This window comes from Enoplosus armatus, chromosome 8 (assembly GCF_043641665.1).
Source record: "Enoplosus armatus isolate fEnoArm2 chromosome 8, fEnoArm2.hap1, whole genome shotgun sequence".
NCBI lineage: Eukaryota > Metazoa > Chordata > Actinopteri > Centrarchiformes > Enoplosidae > Enoplosus > Enoplosus armatus.
The window spans coordinates 14,690,446-14,708,022 of NC_092187.1; the positions used below are offsets into that span (position 1 = coordinate 14,690,446).

The window sequence follows — 17,577 nt, forward strand, 5'->3', positions numbered from 1 at the left end:
ATTTACCAAAAAGCACTTTAATTACCAAATTTAAGGGCTTCTTATTAAAAAATGTTTGCTTATGTTATGGGTTTATGTCAGAACAAGACCAAGTCTAAGAGTCTAAAGCCATGCTTGCAGCTCTGTCAGGCTACAGCGGTGGTGCAAAGTGAAAAGTCAAGGGATCACCATCCAATCGTTTTTAAGACTAACCAAAGCAGTACCAACCGACAGACAGACATTGCCATCCATAGAGCCACACTGCTAGTGTGACAGAATTTTTACATTTTCAAGTATTGATAGCGGTATCGGTCAGGTTTTGATATAGATGAATGACAATAAACTTGAACTTGAGCTTGAATTCCTGCATCTGCTCTATCACTGGTATTATCTCTGGTCAAATTATGATAATAAATGGAATTTTATCAATTATATGAAAAATGGTGCATCAAGATTCTCTCTCCTGCCTGACCAGACTCACTTCTTTACTATTCCCATCTGAGCCATTATGCCACCGCTCTCCCGACTGGCGTATGGAGCTGATTTCTGCTGAACTAAATGCCTGTCTCTTCCACTTAGGACGGACTCCGAGATGCACTGAGGGAGGGAGGGCAAGAGGCATAAGAGACTGGAGCAAGGCTCTCTCTGCTCAGAAGAACAGAATTATACAGACAGAGATAGAGGAAGGAGATAATACTTTGTGAGGAACGGCTTACAAAAGAAGCAAGGAGGAAATAAGCACAGTATGTGCAAATCTGCCCTCTCTGGGATGAAGAGTTGATGAAGAGCTTAACTAGAGGCCAAAGAATGCACACACACACACATACACACACATTCAAACCTGCGATAAAGAGTGTGGATGTCCATCAGTCAGGGCGTCTTTCCTCATCTCACCCGGCACCGTCTGTTTCTGGATGTTCGGAGACTTGATTTGCCTTCAGGTGAAGAAAGATGGGTGACAGCAGATAAAACAGATTCTCAATAAATAAAGAAATGTAAATACCAAAAGATTTGTATTTGACACAATATGACCATGGTGTATATCCTGTATGTAAACTGTATGCCCATGCCCTATGCACAATATACAATGGCCCATTTCATTTTAAATACATTTAATCCAACAGCTGAATTTGTGGTGCTTTTATTTGAGAGTGCTTATCTTTAAATGTAGTATTGACATCCCAAAAATAAAATGTATATATATATATAGTACCCATAACAAGGCCTGCATATTGCATCACACAGGTAAACGGTAGGGCTACAGTGTGTACAGTAAAGCAGAGAAGTACTGTGCGTATGTCTAGTCTTAGTAACATGGCAGACTGGGACAAGACAAGACTTGACGGATGGAGGTGAGACACTGCTGTGTAAATCTTTCAACAACAAAACACACAAACACATGCAGACAGGAGATGCAAGCACATGCACGCATACAAAGCACACGTCCTCAAAAATAGATATGTGCAAGAGGTAAGTCGACAGACAAGAAGACAGGATGACACAAACACACACACACACGGGCATGTGTTTTTAAAAAGAAATTGGCACAAGTCTATAGACACTGCCAGAAACACACACACAGGGTAATAAATCTGCTGTCAGTGTTGTGCATTGCTGAGGTGCTGATTACAGAGCTAAACCATGTATTTACCTCCACACCAAAACCTCTTCTTGTCATTTACCGAACTTACTTAGCCACAGAATATGGCATACACACACACACACACACACACATATAAATATATATAGAAATGAACACACAAACACTCACACTCAATACACTCACTGGTAGACACACACATGAACCCACAAAACCCATACACACAGCTTTGCTTATACACAATCTATATCTTCTCACAAACACTCTCAAAATAGAATCAAAACACACTCTTTGAGCTCTCAGTTTGGCCTCCACACTTAAAAAAAAGAATGCATAGAAAGTGCGAGAAAGCTGACAGTGACAAATTAGCGCTTAAGAGAACTCTCCAACCCTGTAAACAGGCTGTGACCAAGCAGCTGCTAAAACGCACCACATTATTATTCCATATCCACACTGGTGTGTTTACTCTGGGCAAAACCTACAAGCTGCCCCCACATGTGGCCAAATATTTGCTGTCACAGGCCTTAGAATGGTCTGTGTGTGTGTGTGTGACAGCTTTTATGAGTGATGTTGGAGCGCAATTAATGTGAAATCTACCAAACAAGATGATGAATAATTTTAATACACACTCACCTTGCCACACACATACACACAGCATATTGCCTTTGAAAACCTTTGAGGAAATATTTGTTATAATAAGAGAAGACAGAGCGGGACGGGAGTACTTCATGTCAGTTTTTTATCTGATATTACTCCCCCTGTACAAAAACACGCACACACAGTTTATTAGGCCTGTTGCTTCATGCTTATGGCTTATTTGTTTTTTTAATGACTCTGTTGTTGATTTTATATGTTTTTTAAATCATTTTTACGAGTGGGTTTTGAAAAGTGCTGCGTAAGCAAAGATAATAATTTGATTCTGTTACCATTATGAATGAAGTATATGTACACACATATGTACATGGGCCAATATTTACATAGAGAGGAGGAGAATCTGTTTATACTCTGATCTTTGATGTCTGTGTGTGTGTGTTTTTATAAGCTCAGAGCCATGTCCATGGAGAACAAACTTGCCATGAGGGCATATCAGCTATCACACGCAGCCGCTACTGGCACAGGTGTATAAACCAGCAGCCACGCTGGTCCCTTCTGATAGCTGATATGCCCCCATCAACCCATCAGTGCAAAATGAAGTAAGTGTTTTGACCAATGTGAAGGCAAATGAGGGCAGGTAGAGTATGAATAAGGAGCAGACGGGCTGGGCTGCATGTGAGTGGAAAATATGAAGGAGAACTGTGATTTGTTGATTGCTGAAATGAGTAAATTCATGGGGGGAAAATAGTATTTTATTGCCGTGACATTTCTTAGAAAGATTAAGTGAGAGAGAGAGAGCACTGTGCACGAGTCCAGCCATTTCCTAAACTGAGCGTAATAAGTAATTTTTCACATTTCCTCTTGCTTCTTTCACCTGGAGAACACCACGCATCCGCCTTCCAACATAAGCAGCTCCGCTTTACTTCTGGCTGTCAAAGCACAGCTCTGTTTTGTTTTTTTTATTTTACCTTGTATATGACTCTTTTTACATATTTATATCATTCTTTCGTTTCCTCCACCACTCAATTTTTCCATTATCCTTTTATTTCCTTTTCTTGTTTGTCTCTTAGAACTCACATCCACTTCGAACAGTGTTAAAGTAAAATGAATGAATGATCCTCTAACCTTCCTCAAGGACTACTGCTGACGTGCCCTTGAGCAAGGCGCAAACAGTAACTGAATGGCTCCAGTGCAGCTGCTGAGTGGCAAACAGCAGGAAGCTGCGGTCACACTGGCCGCTCCCAGATCTGAATTTGTGAATATCAAGTAGGGTGTTGCTGGAAAAGAGTATGCATTCTCAGTTGACTTTTCCTGGGTAAATAAAGGTCAAAAGGAGTAATAACCTTTTAAGAAAAAAATCCAGATTTTCATCTCCCCTTCATAACTCCTAATTCCTAGTCTGTCTCATCCTCTTCTCTTTTAATAAACAGCAGAGTGGAACAAAATCCTCTGACTTCAAGCAGACAGGGACACACCTGGGGACTTTCTACTCAGGGTCACACAATATATGGAATTAGATGCAGATTTGATCTGAATTAAATACATTTTCTCTGTAGTGCAAAAAGAGGAGGGGTACAGGAAAAGGAGAGAGCCTAGAAGAAACAGGAATATGAAAGTGTAGCGTGAGGCAGTTGGGTCAACAACACTGGAGTCTGAAGTTTTATCTGAGGCGCTTGTCTAGATGCAGTGCTGAGAGATCCAAACAGAACAAGTATGTTTATTACTGATAGATGGCTTTATGGTGCTTAGACATGTCTTATCACAAAACAAATACTGTTTCACGGTTGCCTTTATATATTGTCTGTGTGTGTATGACCGGGTGAAACAGAAAGGAGGTTTAAAAGGAAGCAGTGGTTAGTCTGTTATATGTGAGAAAATGTAATGTGATTCACTATATGTAGGGTATTGTCTATGTATGTCATATTTGTGTAATGAAACACCTCCTCTCTGGTGCAGGTGCAACTTGTCTATACTTCTACAGTAAAACAGGAAGTTGACGGATCCTTTTCAAAGCTAAAATGGCCATTAAAATGATTGGACACCTGCAAATACACACAGAAATGAACACTATTTACAAACATTTTCATGTAGAAACATTATATACAGAGACTTTTGAGGTTATGTGTGTTTTGGCATGCATGCATGCAGTGTGTGCGATTTCAAAAGATTGATGCTCTCAACATCTGGAGTTTGATTATGGTCACAGGAATAAGGCCAAATATTATATGTGTGTGTTTATGTGTGCAAATAGAGTTTATGAGTGTATGAATATTTGCCAGCCAACAACCACCAGTTCCTACCAGCCAACAGACGCTTGCCAAACTCCACTACCAACATTTAGTCCCTTCGGTCTCATCCTCGACACACACACACACACACTCACAGACATACATACACACATACATAGGTATACATAGAAACACACACACACCTCCCTTTTCCTGAAACCCTCCCTTTACATACCAGAGTGCTTACCACGTCAATAGCTGTGATATGGTCAGACTGGGAGGCTGATTTATTTCTTAAAGTTTAGCTCCCACACCACCGCAGAAACATTAAAAGTATAGGACTGGAACAGCATTAAGAAGAAGACTGTACAAAATAATTCCACTAGTTGACAATATATAGCCATGAAGGAAGGAGTGAAGGAAAAAGAAATGAGGCTTTATATTCACCCGACATATAAAAAAAATAAAGAATTTTTCCAATTTCCAAGTTAGAACTTTTGTCACAATTTATATCTCAAATGTATGAATCTGCAGATGCTTGAATGCAACAACCTCTTAAATATACAATATATACTTACTCCTAATGTTTAATGTTTATTAAAACTGGTCATGTTTCAAATAGACCATTCACTGGACTTGTACATTCAGACATCTAATACCGTGTTACTAACTACATAAATTGTAGAAACATGATGCAAGGCAAACACTCAAAGTGCTACTTAATTGAATGCATAAGGAAAAGATGAGAATGCTTCACTCCTAGTATGTCATGCTATGAAATGTATTCATTGTTCCTTTCTTTTTAGTCCACCATATCTGCACAAACTGCTCCAAGAGATCAGTAACCTTTAAGAGCTCTACTTAACTAATCCAAGCTATTAGTATTAGTGCTCACAGCTGATACAGATGCTTTCCACAAAGCCTGTCCACTGTCTCTGATCACTTATGCAGATTAGTTAGGAATTATACCTACACACATAACAGTTAATGAAACCCCAACAATAAACTACCTAATGTCATCACTGGTGACTTAAAGTAGATCACGAGGAGATCTAAGCTATGAAATAGCTGTGAGTGAGTCTCCGCTGTGCTGGAAGGTATTTATTACAATGACCTGCTGGCTACATTCATCTTTGACGCTCTGCTACATTGGCCAACTGGATGAGAAAGTGTCTATTTCCTCATCTGTTCTTCTCTCTCTCCATCCAGATAGTGGTTAATAGGCCATCTGACCGAGTTCCAACAGAAACACTCTGATTAAAAAGACATTCGTCCTCTGCCCAGACACATCTCGCGCGGTCTTGCACAGGAGTCCAATCAGAGCACAGAGACACTCGTGTGTGTGCAGACACACACACGTGTGTCTGTATTTATGTTTAATTTCTTTGTTTAATCAGAATTTCCACTGATAACATGACGTAACTACAATAGCTTGATGCTCCACTATTCTCTACAGCAGCCATTTACACTTACAAAAAAAGTTCATCAAGTATGTGTTCATGTGCTTATATATAAATTCTATTCTATTCTATCTTATTTGTTTACAGCAGCAGGGTATTACTGCAGTGCATCCTCCTCTGATAACCTGCGGCTGACCTGCATGTGACCTCTGACCTGTACGCGCGGACCAGAGGGGAGGGGTCAGACCAATAGGACTGGCTGGCTGACACTAATGAGACAGCAGCTCCGATAAGATGGACGAGCTGAGGGGAAAGAAACTCTTCCAACGTTTGATCCCAAACACTCCTGTCCCTGAAATGGCTGCACACACACATGCACAGAAACTAAACGCACAGATCAACATAAACATGTGCACACGCTGCATGTGAGCAGCAGACACATGTAGAGTTAGAGGCATGACGCATGCACACACACATGGAAACAGAGAGTGGACTGTGTGAACAAACTCTGCGGGAGCTACTGTATCCCTATTATACTTGATGCTCATGGGTTCCCACACAGTTTGAGTCAGCACACAGTTTCCATGCCAAAGTGGAGAGTCTGTAAAACGGGTAATGAATGAGGCAGGAAACTGCGTTGGATCCAGTACATGCAGCCCATCCAGATACATTCTAAACCACTCAGAACCATAGCTAGTGTTAACACACCTGATGGGGCCAACGTGTGTCAAAAAACTGCTCTTTCATTTCTGTTCTACCTTTTTCACACTCACAGCTTCTTCTGTGCAGTTGGCGATCCACCAACAGAGAATCCACCCACTATCAATCTACATATACAGACACGCCAAGCAGCACACTAACTATAACTGCTCCAAGCTCAGATCACTATGTACAGACACTCATACAAAAACATGCCTCTTTCTTTGCCTTCTTTTTCACACATGCACACACACACACACACACACACACACACCCATGAAGTAAATATACATGCAAACACTCATATAGTACCTCTGCGTTGGCACTAAACAACCACTCATTTGGGTACATACACACACCATGCCAATCCATAAATCAGATGATAATTGAGTAGCTCTGTGCCAGTAATAAACAGAGTAGTATAAACAGCCAGTGTCTGGGCTGGATACACCACCTCCTACTGGCATGCTGCTGGCTGCCTGCCTGGCAGAACACACAAAGACACACACACACACACACACACACACACACACACACACACTTGTTGTATGCATTTACAGTAATGCAAATACAGAAACAAAACCACTTATCTGTTGGTTTTACAGGCGCATATGTTAAAGCACAGTATGATATGAGGAAAAAACACACGACAGCGCTCGATAGCGATGAAATGAGAAGAAGCCTTGTAGAAGTCAACACAACAGAGAGACTATACGTCTCCATTTAGATAAATCAGGATAACATATAAAGTCTCTCGTTGTGTTATTGCTGTGACAGGAATAAGGACGAGATTGTAAATGCATTGTACATTTACTGTCCCACTAGGATGGTCAAATCTGAGCCAACTGGGAATCAGATTTGAGCCAAAATGCCCCAGTTTCTAACTTTATACCTGGGAAAGTTTAAAATCAACCCAACAGTCATGGCATGATGTCAAGAGTGACGGCTATGTTACGGCGGTTATGTGTTGGCGGTATCATGATGGTATGTTTAACAGGCACACTGAGAACTACTTACCCAGGTCTGCAGACGTAGATACACAGAAACAAATGATAAAACATTAAGCCAAATGATTAAAAACAACACATAGTATATAGGTCACAGTGTGCATTTCGAAAGTGTGATTACATCAGGCAAAAAGCATGACAGCGTGGAAGTGGTTTCAAGTGCTGGGAGGACACAATCTAGACAGTTTATGTCTCGTGGATTACTCCTTTTATAAATAGAGCACTTAGGAATGAACTGAGATCTTACAAAGATCCGGTCACTTGGAAGGACACTGCTCTCTGAGGACACCCACATGGTGTCTAGTGATAAATATGACTGTCACTGAATTTTTTGACCCTCACCTCTCAAGATCAGCAATTTTCTTTTCCTTGCACGATTTGTCCATCTCAGCATCCCTCAGAGCTAACATTAGCCTCTCCACCTCGGCTTGTGATTTCCCAGATTCCTCTTTGTTGCGGGCCACTTCCTGCTCCAGAAGCCTCAGACGATCTGTGATGTCTGGACACTTCCGGACTGCTTCATCCATGTTTTGGGTCTTGGGGGGACAGGATATGCAGAGGGAGTGGATACATTAGGTACAAAGATAGCCACAATATACTGCATAAATCATTATTAAGGCAGTATCAAAGCACACATACAGTTGCCAGTTTAGCTCTGACTCAGCTTTTCAAGCACTGCTCTGCTTTAAGATCATTGTCTGACTTAGCTAAACTTTCAGCTGCAATTTGTCTCACTTACTTCAACATCCATTAGCCTCAGCTGCCTTACCAGCAAAGTGAATAACTATTCTTCTTTGGAACTCCTCATGAACCAGCTACAGATTAGTTTCTGATAATTGAGCAACATAAGAATTAACTTAGTTAATCATTTAATACAATGTGGCCCATAATCATAAAGCTGTACCTTCAAATAATACATATATTTAAAGGTGATCAGACTCATCTCCGTTAGATAGGAACTGTTAGCACGGTATAATAGAATTAAGGTAGCATTATGCAAATACCTTAGTATGCTACATAACTGTAAGTATTAACATGCTATCATGCAAGGATTGAGCGTAAAGTACAGATGAAGCTGACAGCAGGCTAGCTGAGGCTAACAAACAACAGCTGAGGCTGACCAAGGAAAGCTAAGAATGACCAAGTATAGCTAAAAATGACAAAAGACACATAGGGCTGAGGGATGTTGAGCTAAGCGTGACAAGGAACGGCTCAGACCGATTTAAGTTAAGCCAAGTCTGGCAACAGAGAGCTGAGTCTGAGATGTCCTAAAATGGCCTCTGCACACACAGACACAAGCAAAGACAAACAAACAAGAGACATAAAATAACAGAACCTACCGTGGGGCTTCCTGTTGGTAGCCCATCTACTTTGGCTGGTACCTAGAATTTAATACACAAAGATATAACAGAGGGAAAATAAGACTATGGCAAAAGAACCAAGTATAATCTTGAAATTTTAATATCCTCTAGGACTGAACAGTTTGACACTGACAATTACACAGGGTCAGATGTGAGATCATCCTGCATGTGTAAGGTAAGTCAATCCTGAATATGTGGTTAGGGTCACAGTCTAGCTGAAGCAGAACCAATCTGTACCCTCATCCGCTCTCATCCCTTCATCAATCCCCCCCGGTTCCTCTGCTGCCTGCTTTTCTGTGGTTTGCTTCTATCAGTTGCCTCCCGGGGCATCTGTCATGTAGAGTTTTGGAGTCATTATCATTATAAAATTACTGTCTCCCTCTGTTTGGCTGCGATTTTATGAGACCACCAAACATTTTTCTAAGTGAAATGTTGAAAAAAAAAAAAAACCAGAAAGTTACACTGATGAATTCTTTGTTCTCTGAGAAAAATATCCCAGAGGAAGTTTGCAACCTAGAATTATCTTCCTCTCTACTTCTCCCTCTTTCTCCCGGTCTTTACTTCTCTCTGTCTGCTGTGTTTGCGAAGATTGTTGAACTTGTTGAAACAGCTGAGGCCACCCGTTTAAACATCATCAAGTGAGCGCGCACAAACACACACGCTGAGCAATTTATTGTCAGGTCTACATAAGTCTGGGACTGTACATGTAGCTCTGCTTGAGTCTGTCATTAGAAAAGAAAAAAAGGAGTGTCTGTTAACTATTACCACTAGCCAATCTGAACAAATGCCTCTTTCCCATTATAACAAACCCACCAGATAAACCATATACACAAGTTGGCCCTTCAATATGAGAGATACAGCCACGGGCACAGCATATGGAGCACATCTAAATGCTTGCACTTTAGATACAGGCATGTATAATAAGGTACATTAGCAGGGACACATCTGTAAATGTTCAAATATACACTCAATATGTAAATGATGACATTATTATACACTATGACTTTGTTGTTTTGTGTATTTGTGTTCTGTTCTCTCAAAATATGCACCTGTGACATGGGTGCATATATGCGTGTCCATGAATATGAGTCTGACTAACCTGCCTACAATATATGTGCCAGTATGTGACCTTAAAGAGCCATGTTAGCTTGTCATTGTATGTATATACACCTATGCCTGTATTAAGGAACACTTGGCCCTCTGGAAGCCAAGCAGAGTCATTGTTTACCTCGCCCTCACCCCCATTAGCTCCACACCTAGCCTCATACACTCGTGCACACACATCAAACCCAATCTTAGCTTGCACAAAATGCATTAGGCCTAAGTGGACCAGAGTTTGTTATGTTCTTTCAGTGGAAAACACAGACAGGAGGAAAGCAGGGACGGAGAGAGGACGGCGGGTCCAACAGGAATTTGTGATATTATGACAGGAGGGGGAAGGCCAGTAAAGATATGATTACATATATGGTCACTGAAATTATTATTATCATTCCTGGAAATGTCTCTGAAGTGTAAATATTACAAATAAGTTAAATATGTGCGGCCACCAGGATCTGTACTGAGTCCTGGTCAAGAGTTTAAAAAAAGCTTTTTGAATCCTAAAGGTAATATCTTTATTCATTCAATCTCATTATAAATATACTGTATATATCTGTCGGTGCAAAAGACAGTATCTTATCTCCATATTATCATCAAAAAGAAAAAGCAACAAAAAAAAAGGTAAGAAGATATGACATCTTTTGAAGAGGATTCAATGTAAGTTGAGGTGTGGTGCCTCCCTGCTGATTTAAGCCAATCCTCTCTGGAAAGGTCACTGGCTTCCCTGAGATTCTTCACTTTTTTCTCTTTGAAGAGCGAGTGTTTAGTTCCAGAAGTCCTTTATTAACCTCGGAATCAACAAATACTGTTTTATAGGAAGAGGATGAGGATACAGTGAAGTCAACAGAGCTCTGAGGTCAAGATAAAAAGCTCCGCTAACAGCTTGACTGAGTCAGTAATACAAACATCTGTAGATACAGTGAGTGGGCCACTGTGTGTATACGACGTATTGGCAAACACAACCTCTACATCTGCACAAAAGGTAATGGCCACATATCAGCGCTGTCAGGCAAAAAGCTTATTTCTCCATTTTTGGAGGTATTGGTGATTAACTGATTAGGACGCTCATACAACAGTTGGATTAATGTAACCATTTCAAAAGCATTTACTGTATATCACGCCTGTTTGTGAGAAAAATAATATTTTTCTGACTAGATGATATTGTGGAAATGCAACCATTTAACCCAACAACAGCAATATTAATAATATTAACACAAGTGGCGAGGAGAATTCAGCTAATTTGCTCATGACATTTCTATTAAATAAGATGGAGCATCTTTTTTCTGTGCAGTGTTTGTAAAAGCCTGAAGAATATACAGAAGAAAACACATTTTTTATAGTGGTACAATGTCCTGTGTAAAAGCCAAGATTTTCATTTTGTATTGTTACATCACGTTATTACATTACATTCACTTGGCAGATGTTTTTGTCCGAAGCAACTTAAAGTAAGTGCATTCAAATTTCAGGGGTTTTATTTTGTTTTTTTCACTTTTTAGAAATGAGATGTAGGTATGGAAGCCTAGAACTGCCGTGCTCACAATTGTTTTTTTAATGCTGTTATCTCGAGATCACAAGTTAATTCTTTCGTTATCCCAAGATAACAAACAAACAAGAACTGATCTGAAAGATATCTCTTTAAGACACAGTGCAATTTCTGCCTGTGTTAGACCTTAATTGAAGTGCAGTCCTGATCTCTGACAAATGTAGGCTAATAAGAGGAAACAACCTTTTGCTTTCTCATGTCTGCTGTCTTGACTTCAATAGTTCATTCCATCACCTTCACCGAGATGAGCGACCACAGGGCCTTCAGAGAGGCAGGAGAGTGCAATGGTCGCGAAGAAGTGTGGGGTTGGACCATGAGCCGTATCGTTTGAGCTTAATTGGTGCGGGATTCCTTCCATCTACAACACCTAGTGAAGCTTTTTGCTGTGCATAGCATACTGGAGTTTGGAATTTGATTTCGCAGTATCCCAGTATTTAGACCAAAAGTACATGTGGTTGTCAGTATCAAATCGTGTTATACAATGGCTGACGGCACTGAGGTGAATATGCACGTGTGTATGTGTTTGTGTGTGTGGTAGTTTAGTTTGATCAGATTCTAATCTCAGGCACCATGTCAGTTCACCTCTGACCCACTGAGTATTACAGCCTCACAACCTGTCACACTCCACTGCACTGCAATGGGATCACACCGCACATAAACACATGCACACACTCACACATCCGCACAAACGTACACATCAACAGATTCTGTGCAGGCATGCATGCACAGGCAAACAGAAAGAAACACACACAAACACACACACACATTCTCACAAACACACAAACATCATCTGTCTTTTTGAAGAATCTGTAAGTTTACATAACAAGTCTGATTGCTGCCGAGTACACAAAATAGTCCAATTATGGCAACACTTCTGTCAGAGTGTGAATCTGCTCGTTACAAAGAGTTATTGAGCTGCTGTCCCTTTCATGTGGTGCCGCGTCAACATTCAACAAGATATCATTTCGCAGGAATGAGATGTGTGTATGCTTTTTATGAGTATAAAAGAAAACATTCTCATAAATTCTGGCAGGGCAAGAGTCTGTCCTGGCTTGTAAGCTTGGGAGAGGAAAAGGAGAGAGAAAAAAGACAGCAAGGCCTCTGACTTGGCACCCGAACAGGGATAGAGGGATCTTTTACGTCCATAAATCACTCTCTCTTAATTCATCCCTTTATCCTGTGGGACAAAGTGCAGGCAGGCCCTTTGCTAGGGAGTTGCTAACAATATTGTGGGTGCTCACAGGGAGGTAAGAGAGTGGAATTACTATTACTGTAGATGTTAGCTGTGTAAATACAGGGTACAAGTAGCATATTACAACCACGGCAGAGTGGTTGTAAAAGTGAATTCTTTTAATTCTTTTTGTACAATAAAAAATAATTATAAAGTGTCGTGATGTTCGTTTGAAGTATTCAACAGTAAAAGGTTTCGAGAAAGGTACTTGTTATTATTTGTTTTATGAAGTCTGTGAAATGATAACGATGAAATATTGATGGCTGCTTGTCTGCAGTCCACACTCGTAGCAGACTAGCAATCTTGAGTTGTTGTGCGCAGTGCTTGTATCGACATGCACACCGTTTCAACCATGAGTTACATTTTGTTCTGGATCTTTCAGGTTAAATGTAATATTGAGAGAATGATTATGGTCCAAAAAGTTTACCAAAAATGACCAATACTGCATACCACACACACAGACACACACACCTTGTTTTTTCACTTCCTAAGGTAACATTACTACATCAAGCTCTCCATACTGACCTCTCCATCAGGCCTCTGGTTCGGGGTGAGGCCGGGTTTAGAGGGCTGACTCTGGGACAGTGTCTGGGGCGGCAGGGCTGAAAGTTTGTCCTTTAATTCCTGGTTCTCCTTCCTCATCTGTTCCAGCTCCTCCATCCGAGCCCTGTCCTCCCGCTCCTTCTGCTCGCGCAGATTCTCAATCACTCGCTCCTGAGATAGTGACACAGTAAAAGAAAAAGGGAAAATAACGTTTGGTGAGAGGTGTGAGTAGGAATATAGTAGGAATAATAATATAGAGCCTAGATAGATATCATCTGCATAAAAGCTTGTTCACATTTAAGAAATTATATAAATCGGATGTTGTTTTGCTTCCAGTGTGCAAAACATTGTCAGCCCTGTCTGATTATAGTTATTTCCTAACATTATTGAAAGTTTTGAGCCAATCACTCAGTTAATAGGATCGCCAGCATGCTTCGCAAAGTGAGGCCAAAGACAAACTCATAAATGCCCGTCATAAATAATACTACCATAAATAATAGCAGGGACATGACGAGCTCAGAGCCAAGTAGAACAGAGAGAGAAGGAGGAAGGAGGGGAAGGGTTGAGGGACAGAGACAGATTTATTGAGAACGGATTGGACAGTACTGTAGATCACTTCCTAACAACTCCACATTGCCTTCTGATGAACCAAGTTGGAATGTTTACATCATAATTTTCTCTATTCTCTAATCACATCGGACAGCGGGAGGACCACTGCTTTGGGCATTGGCCTGAGACCAGGCCCACACCATGGGTGGCGGAGCATGCAAGGTGTGTGTAGTAGGTGTGTGTTAAGGTGTATGTGTGTGTGTTTAGGTGTGGACTGAAGTGATTATCAAGGTGTTTACTCAGGTGTTTATTTAGGCACAGAGCGCAGCTCAGCAATGAGGCTTTACGATGTGGCATCGTGGCATGATTGGCAGCTTTAAACCCCTGGGTAATTGGACAAATACACCCACTAACTAGACCTGGCACAGTAATGCACTGCATAGCAGGCTTTGGAAGAGAAGGCAAGAGAGAGAGAAAAAAGAGGGAAAGAGACCACATGGCTAATAAGTCCTGGGTGCTTTCCCCACATTATGAAATATCTCTAGGATGTTTGGGGTTTAGGGAAAGAGACCAGGATGTGATAATAAAACCTGCCTCTATGTGGCTTAAGTGTGGAGCACAAGTAAACACAACAAAACTCACACATATAACATCCCGGACAAGAACGCACACACACACACACACACACACACACACACACACACACAACAAAGAGCATGGCTCGGCTTGGGCACAATGCCCTGGCCTGTTAATTAGAACCACAGCACTGTGGCTAGCGACTGGCTCCAAGAGCAGGTTTGTGACAGGGTGTGTGATTAGCAACACACACACTCGCTCTTGTAAACACATTACACACACCCTGTGTTGACCACAAAGTCTGAAAAGCTCGCCAATGTTCTCCTCATCACAGTTGAATTATATGTAGGCTGCATCAGAAGTGGTTTCTGGGTAAACAGATGGGCCGAGGCAGAAAAGGGATTTACAGTTTATTGTGCCATTATGCTATTCATTTCAAAGTCTGTCGGCAACAAAAACAAATTTAGGTGATAAAAGATCATTTTAAGTGAAAACAGCGTGTTGGTCCATGTATTGCAAACAGAATGAAACATACATCAGCATCTCAACATCTTGTCTATTAATAGACGGATTTATGTGAGCACAAAGTAAACAATTCTTGATTGAATGGATATAAATTCAGTGTGGTTCAATTAAATAAAACAGATATATAGGCATTTATGACAAGCAGATAAATCAAAATAGATTAAATGACACCACGTGATTTTTACATACGTTACGTTTATGATTTGTATATGAATGTAAATATTTATGATATGTTCATGTATAAACAGAGATGCAGGCAAGGGCAATGCAAGGCAAGATATAGTTTAGTGATATATGTGCCATTATCTGGACATTTAGGGGAAGCATGTATATAAACATATATAAAAGATTTGTTATACTTATACCATCCAATGTATGTGTCTACAATATATGTCTATATATATCATATATGACACAGTGTTACTGGTGTAAGGGCATATATGTTTACATAATTTTTCCGTATGGGGTTAGTTCAGGTAGAGCCCTGGAGTCGCGCTTATATTGGCTGATTGGCATCAGCTGTTTGTAATATGCTTCACAATGATTGGCTCATTCACAGCTGCGGCTAGGAACATCCAATCCTATTCATGCATGCATACAGCATACATACGGACATTATACTGTTACTCTAATGGTCACACTTATGCCAACTAACGCTGTTTGCTGCCACAGCTCCCTCCATCACTCCAACCTCCTCCTTATGTTAAGTAAGAGTTTTTGTTCACGTATCTCTCAGCAGAATCTTCATCACTGTTTGGATTAATTGAGAGTTATCTCAAACAGAAGAGCCTTTTTCGCCAAATCTAACTGTAACTATTTGCTATAAATGATCAATTCCTTGATGTGTCTCTGAGTGAAACAGCATTTATTCCCTCTGTGTAGTCCTGACTTAGTGTTAGATGCACCACTTGAATTTTGTCATGGAAGCTCCTTTAGGATGTTTACTATTGACTTACTTCCTTCAGTCCCTAACATGAGAATGCACTTGGCAGGGCCGAGCACAAGTAACACAAGCTAAAGTTGCAAATAGAAAGACAGTGGAGATGGTTGTTGACTTCAGGAAGAGCGCAGCCCCACCCGCCCCCATCACCCTGTGTGACTCTGCAGTGGACACTGTGGAGTCCTTCCGTTTCCTGGGCTCCATCATCAGCCAGGACCTCCGGTGGGAGCTGAACATCAGCTCCGTCATCAAGAAAGCCCAACAGAGGATGTACTTCCTGAGGCAGCTGAGGAAGTTTAACCTGCCACAAAAAATGCTGGTTCACTTCTACACCGCCATCATAGAGTCCATCCTCACCTCCTCCATCACCGTCTGGTACGCTGCTGCCTCCACCAAGGACAGACGCAGACTGCAGCGTATCATCCGCTCTGCAGAGAGGGTGATCGGCTGCAACCTTCCATCTCTTCAGGACCTGTACTCCTCCAGGACCCTGAGGAGAGCAGGGAAGATCGCTGCCGACCCCTCCCACCCCGGACACCATCTGTTCGACCCCCTCCCCTCTGGCAGAAGGCTGCGGTCCATCAGGACCAAAACCTCCCGCCACAAAAACAGTTTCTTCCCCTCTGCAGTCAACCTGACAAACTCTCACTGACCCCCCCCCAGAACACAAACACAAGCTATACGTTATATTAACGTACATCACCCCTGTCCCCACTGCGTTACATTAACGCACCCACCCCCTACTGGACACTTTATCTGGACACTTTACTTTATTCTGGTCACTGCACTGTTGTTATTTATCTTATCTTATTTTTTATTTTTATTTTTATTCTTATTCTTATTTTAGCCTTTATATTCTACTTATTTGTTATCAAAACAATAGCACCTTCAGACCACAGCAAATTCCTTGTAATGTATGTTACTTGGCAATAAACAGTTTCTGATTCTGATTCTGATTCTGATTCTGATAACAACAAATGTAAAGGCACGAACATACACACATAGAGTATGTGCACATTGGAACACATGAAAATGTGGCAGCTACTGGAAAACACCAGTACAGCTGGACATCCACATCTGCCCTTACTGGAAACTCTGTAAACTCTTAAGCAACAGCCAGTGCCAACAAAATGTAAACCAGCATCCATCTTTTAGCCTGCAGTACAAACAAACATGTAAATGGGACCATTTTTTAAGCCTGCAGTGCCAAAGCAATCTTTTTTTTAGACTGTAGTACCAACAAATGTGTGCTAGCAACAACTTTAAACATGCAACAAAGCTGAGCAAGACCAAGTCACTCTGACATCAAGCCAGTCAGTTCAAGGTAAAGTGTATATACTGTCAGACTAGGATTTGACATATCCATGGTCATGGTCAGTACCGTATATAACATCATATCGGCCCTGTGCTTAGGCCTGTCTCCAATTAGATATCACCGGCATCCTGTAACCATGAGTGCAAATTCATAAACACATCACTTCAGACTTGTGTAGACAAGAAAAAAAAACACCATTAGTATTCTAGCTTCTCGAAAGTAACTTATTTACCCGGGAATACTACAAAATAAATGGGGTTTTATTGGGTAAATGACCTGAGCAATGAAATGCGGTGCATTTTACTGAAAACAAAACACCACAGTGGCCAGCGAGGCCATTCATCTTTTAGTGTTAGTGGCGGCCTGCTAGCTCAGTAGTGTTGAGGTGA

General features: G+C 41.1%; 1 protein-coding gene across 1 annotated transcript in view; it reads right to left on the minus strand.

Moving 5' to 3' along the window:
• The window catches only part of LOC139288865 (ERC protein 2), a 108,696-nt gene that overhangs the window by 40,346 nt on the left and 50,773 nt on the right, over positions 1 to 17,577 (minus strand). The window contains exons 10-13 of the mRNA XM_070910308.1: positions 13,266 to 13,454; positions 8,848 to 8,889; positions 7,850 to 8,043; positions 821 to 914 (exon numbers count right to left, since the gene is read on the minus strand). Coding sequence (XP_070766409.1) covers positions 821 to 914; positions 7,850 to 8,043; positions 8,848 to 8,889; positions 13,266 to 13,454 — 519 coding nt within the window. The remainder of the gene's footprint in view (positions 1 to 820; positions 915 to 7,849; positions 8,044 to 8,847; positions 8,890 to 13,265; positions 13,455 to 17,577) is intronic.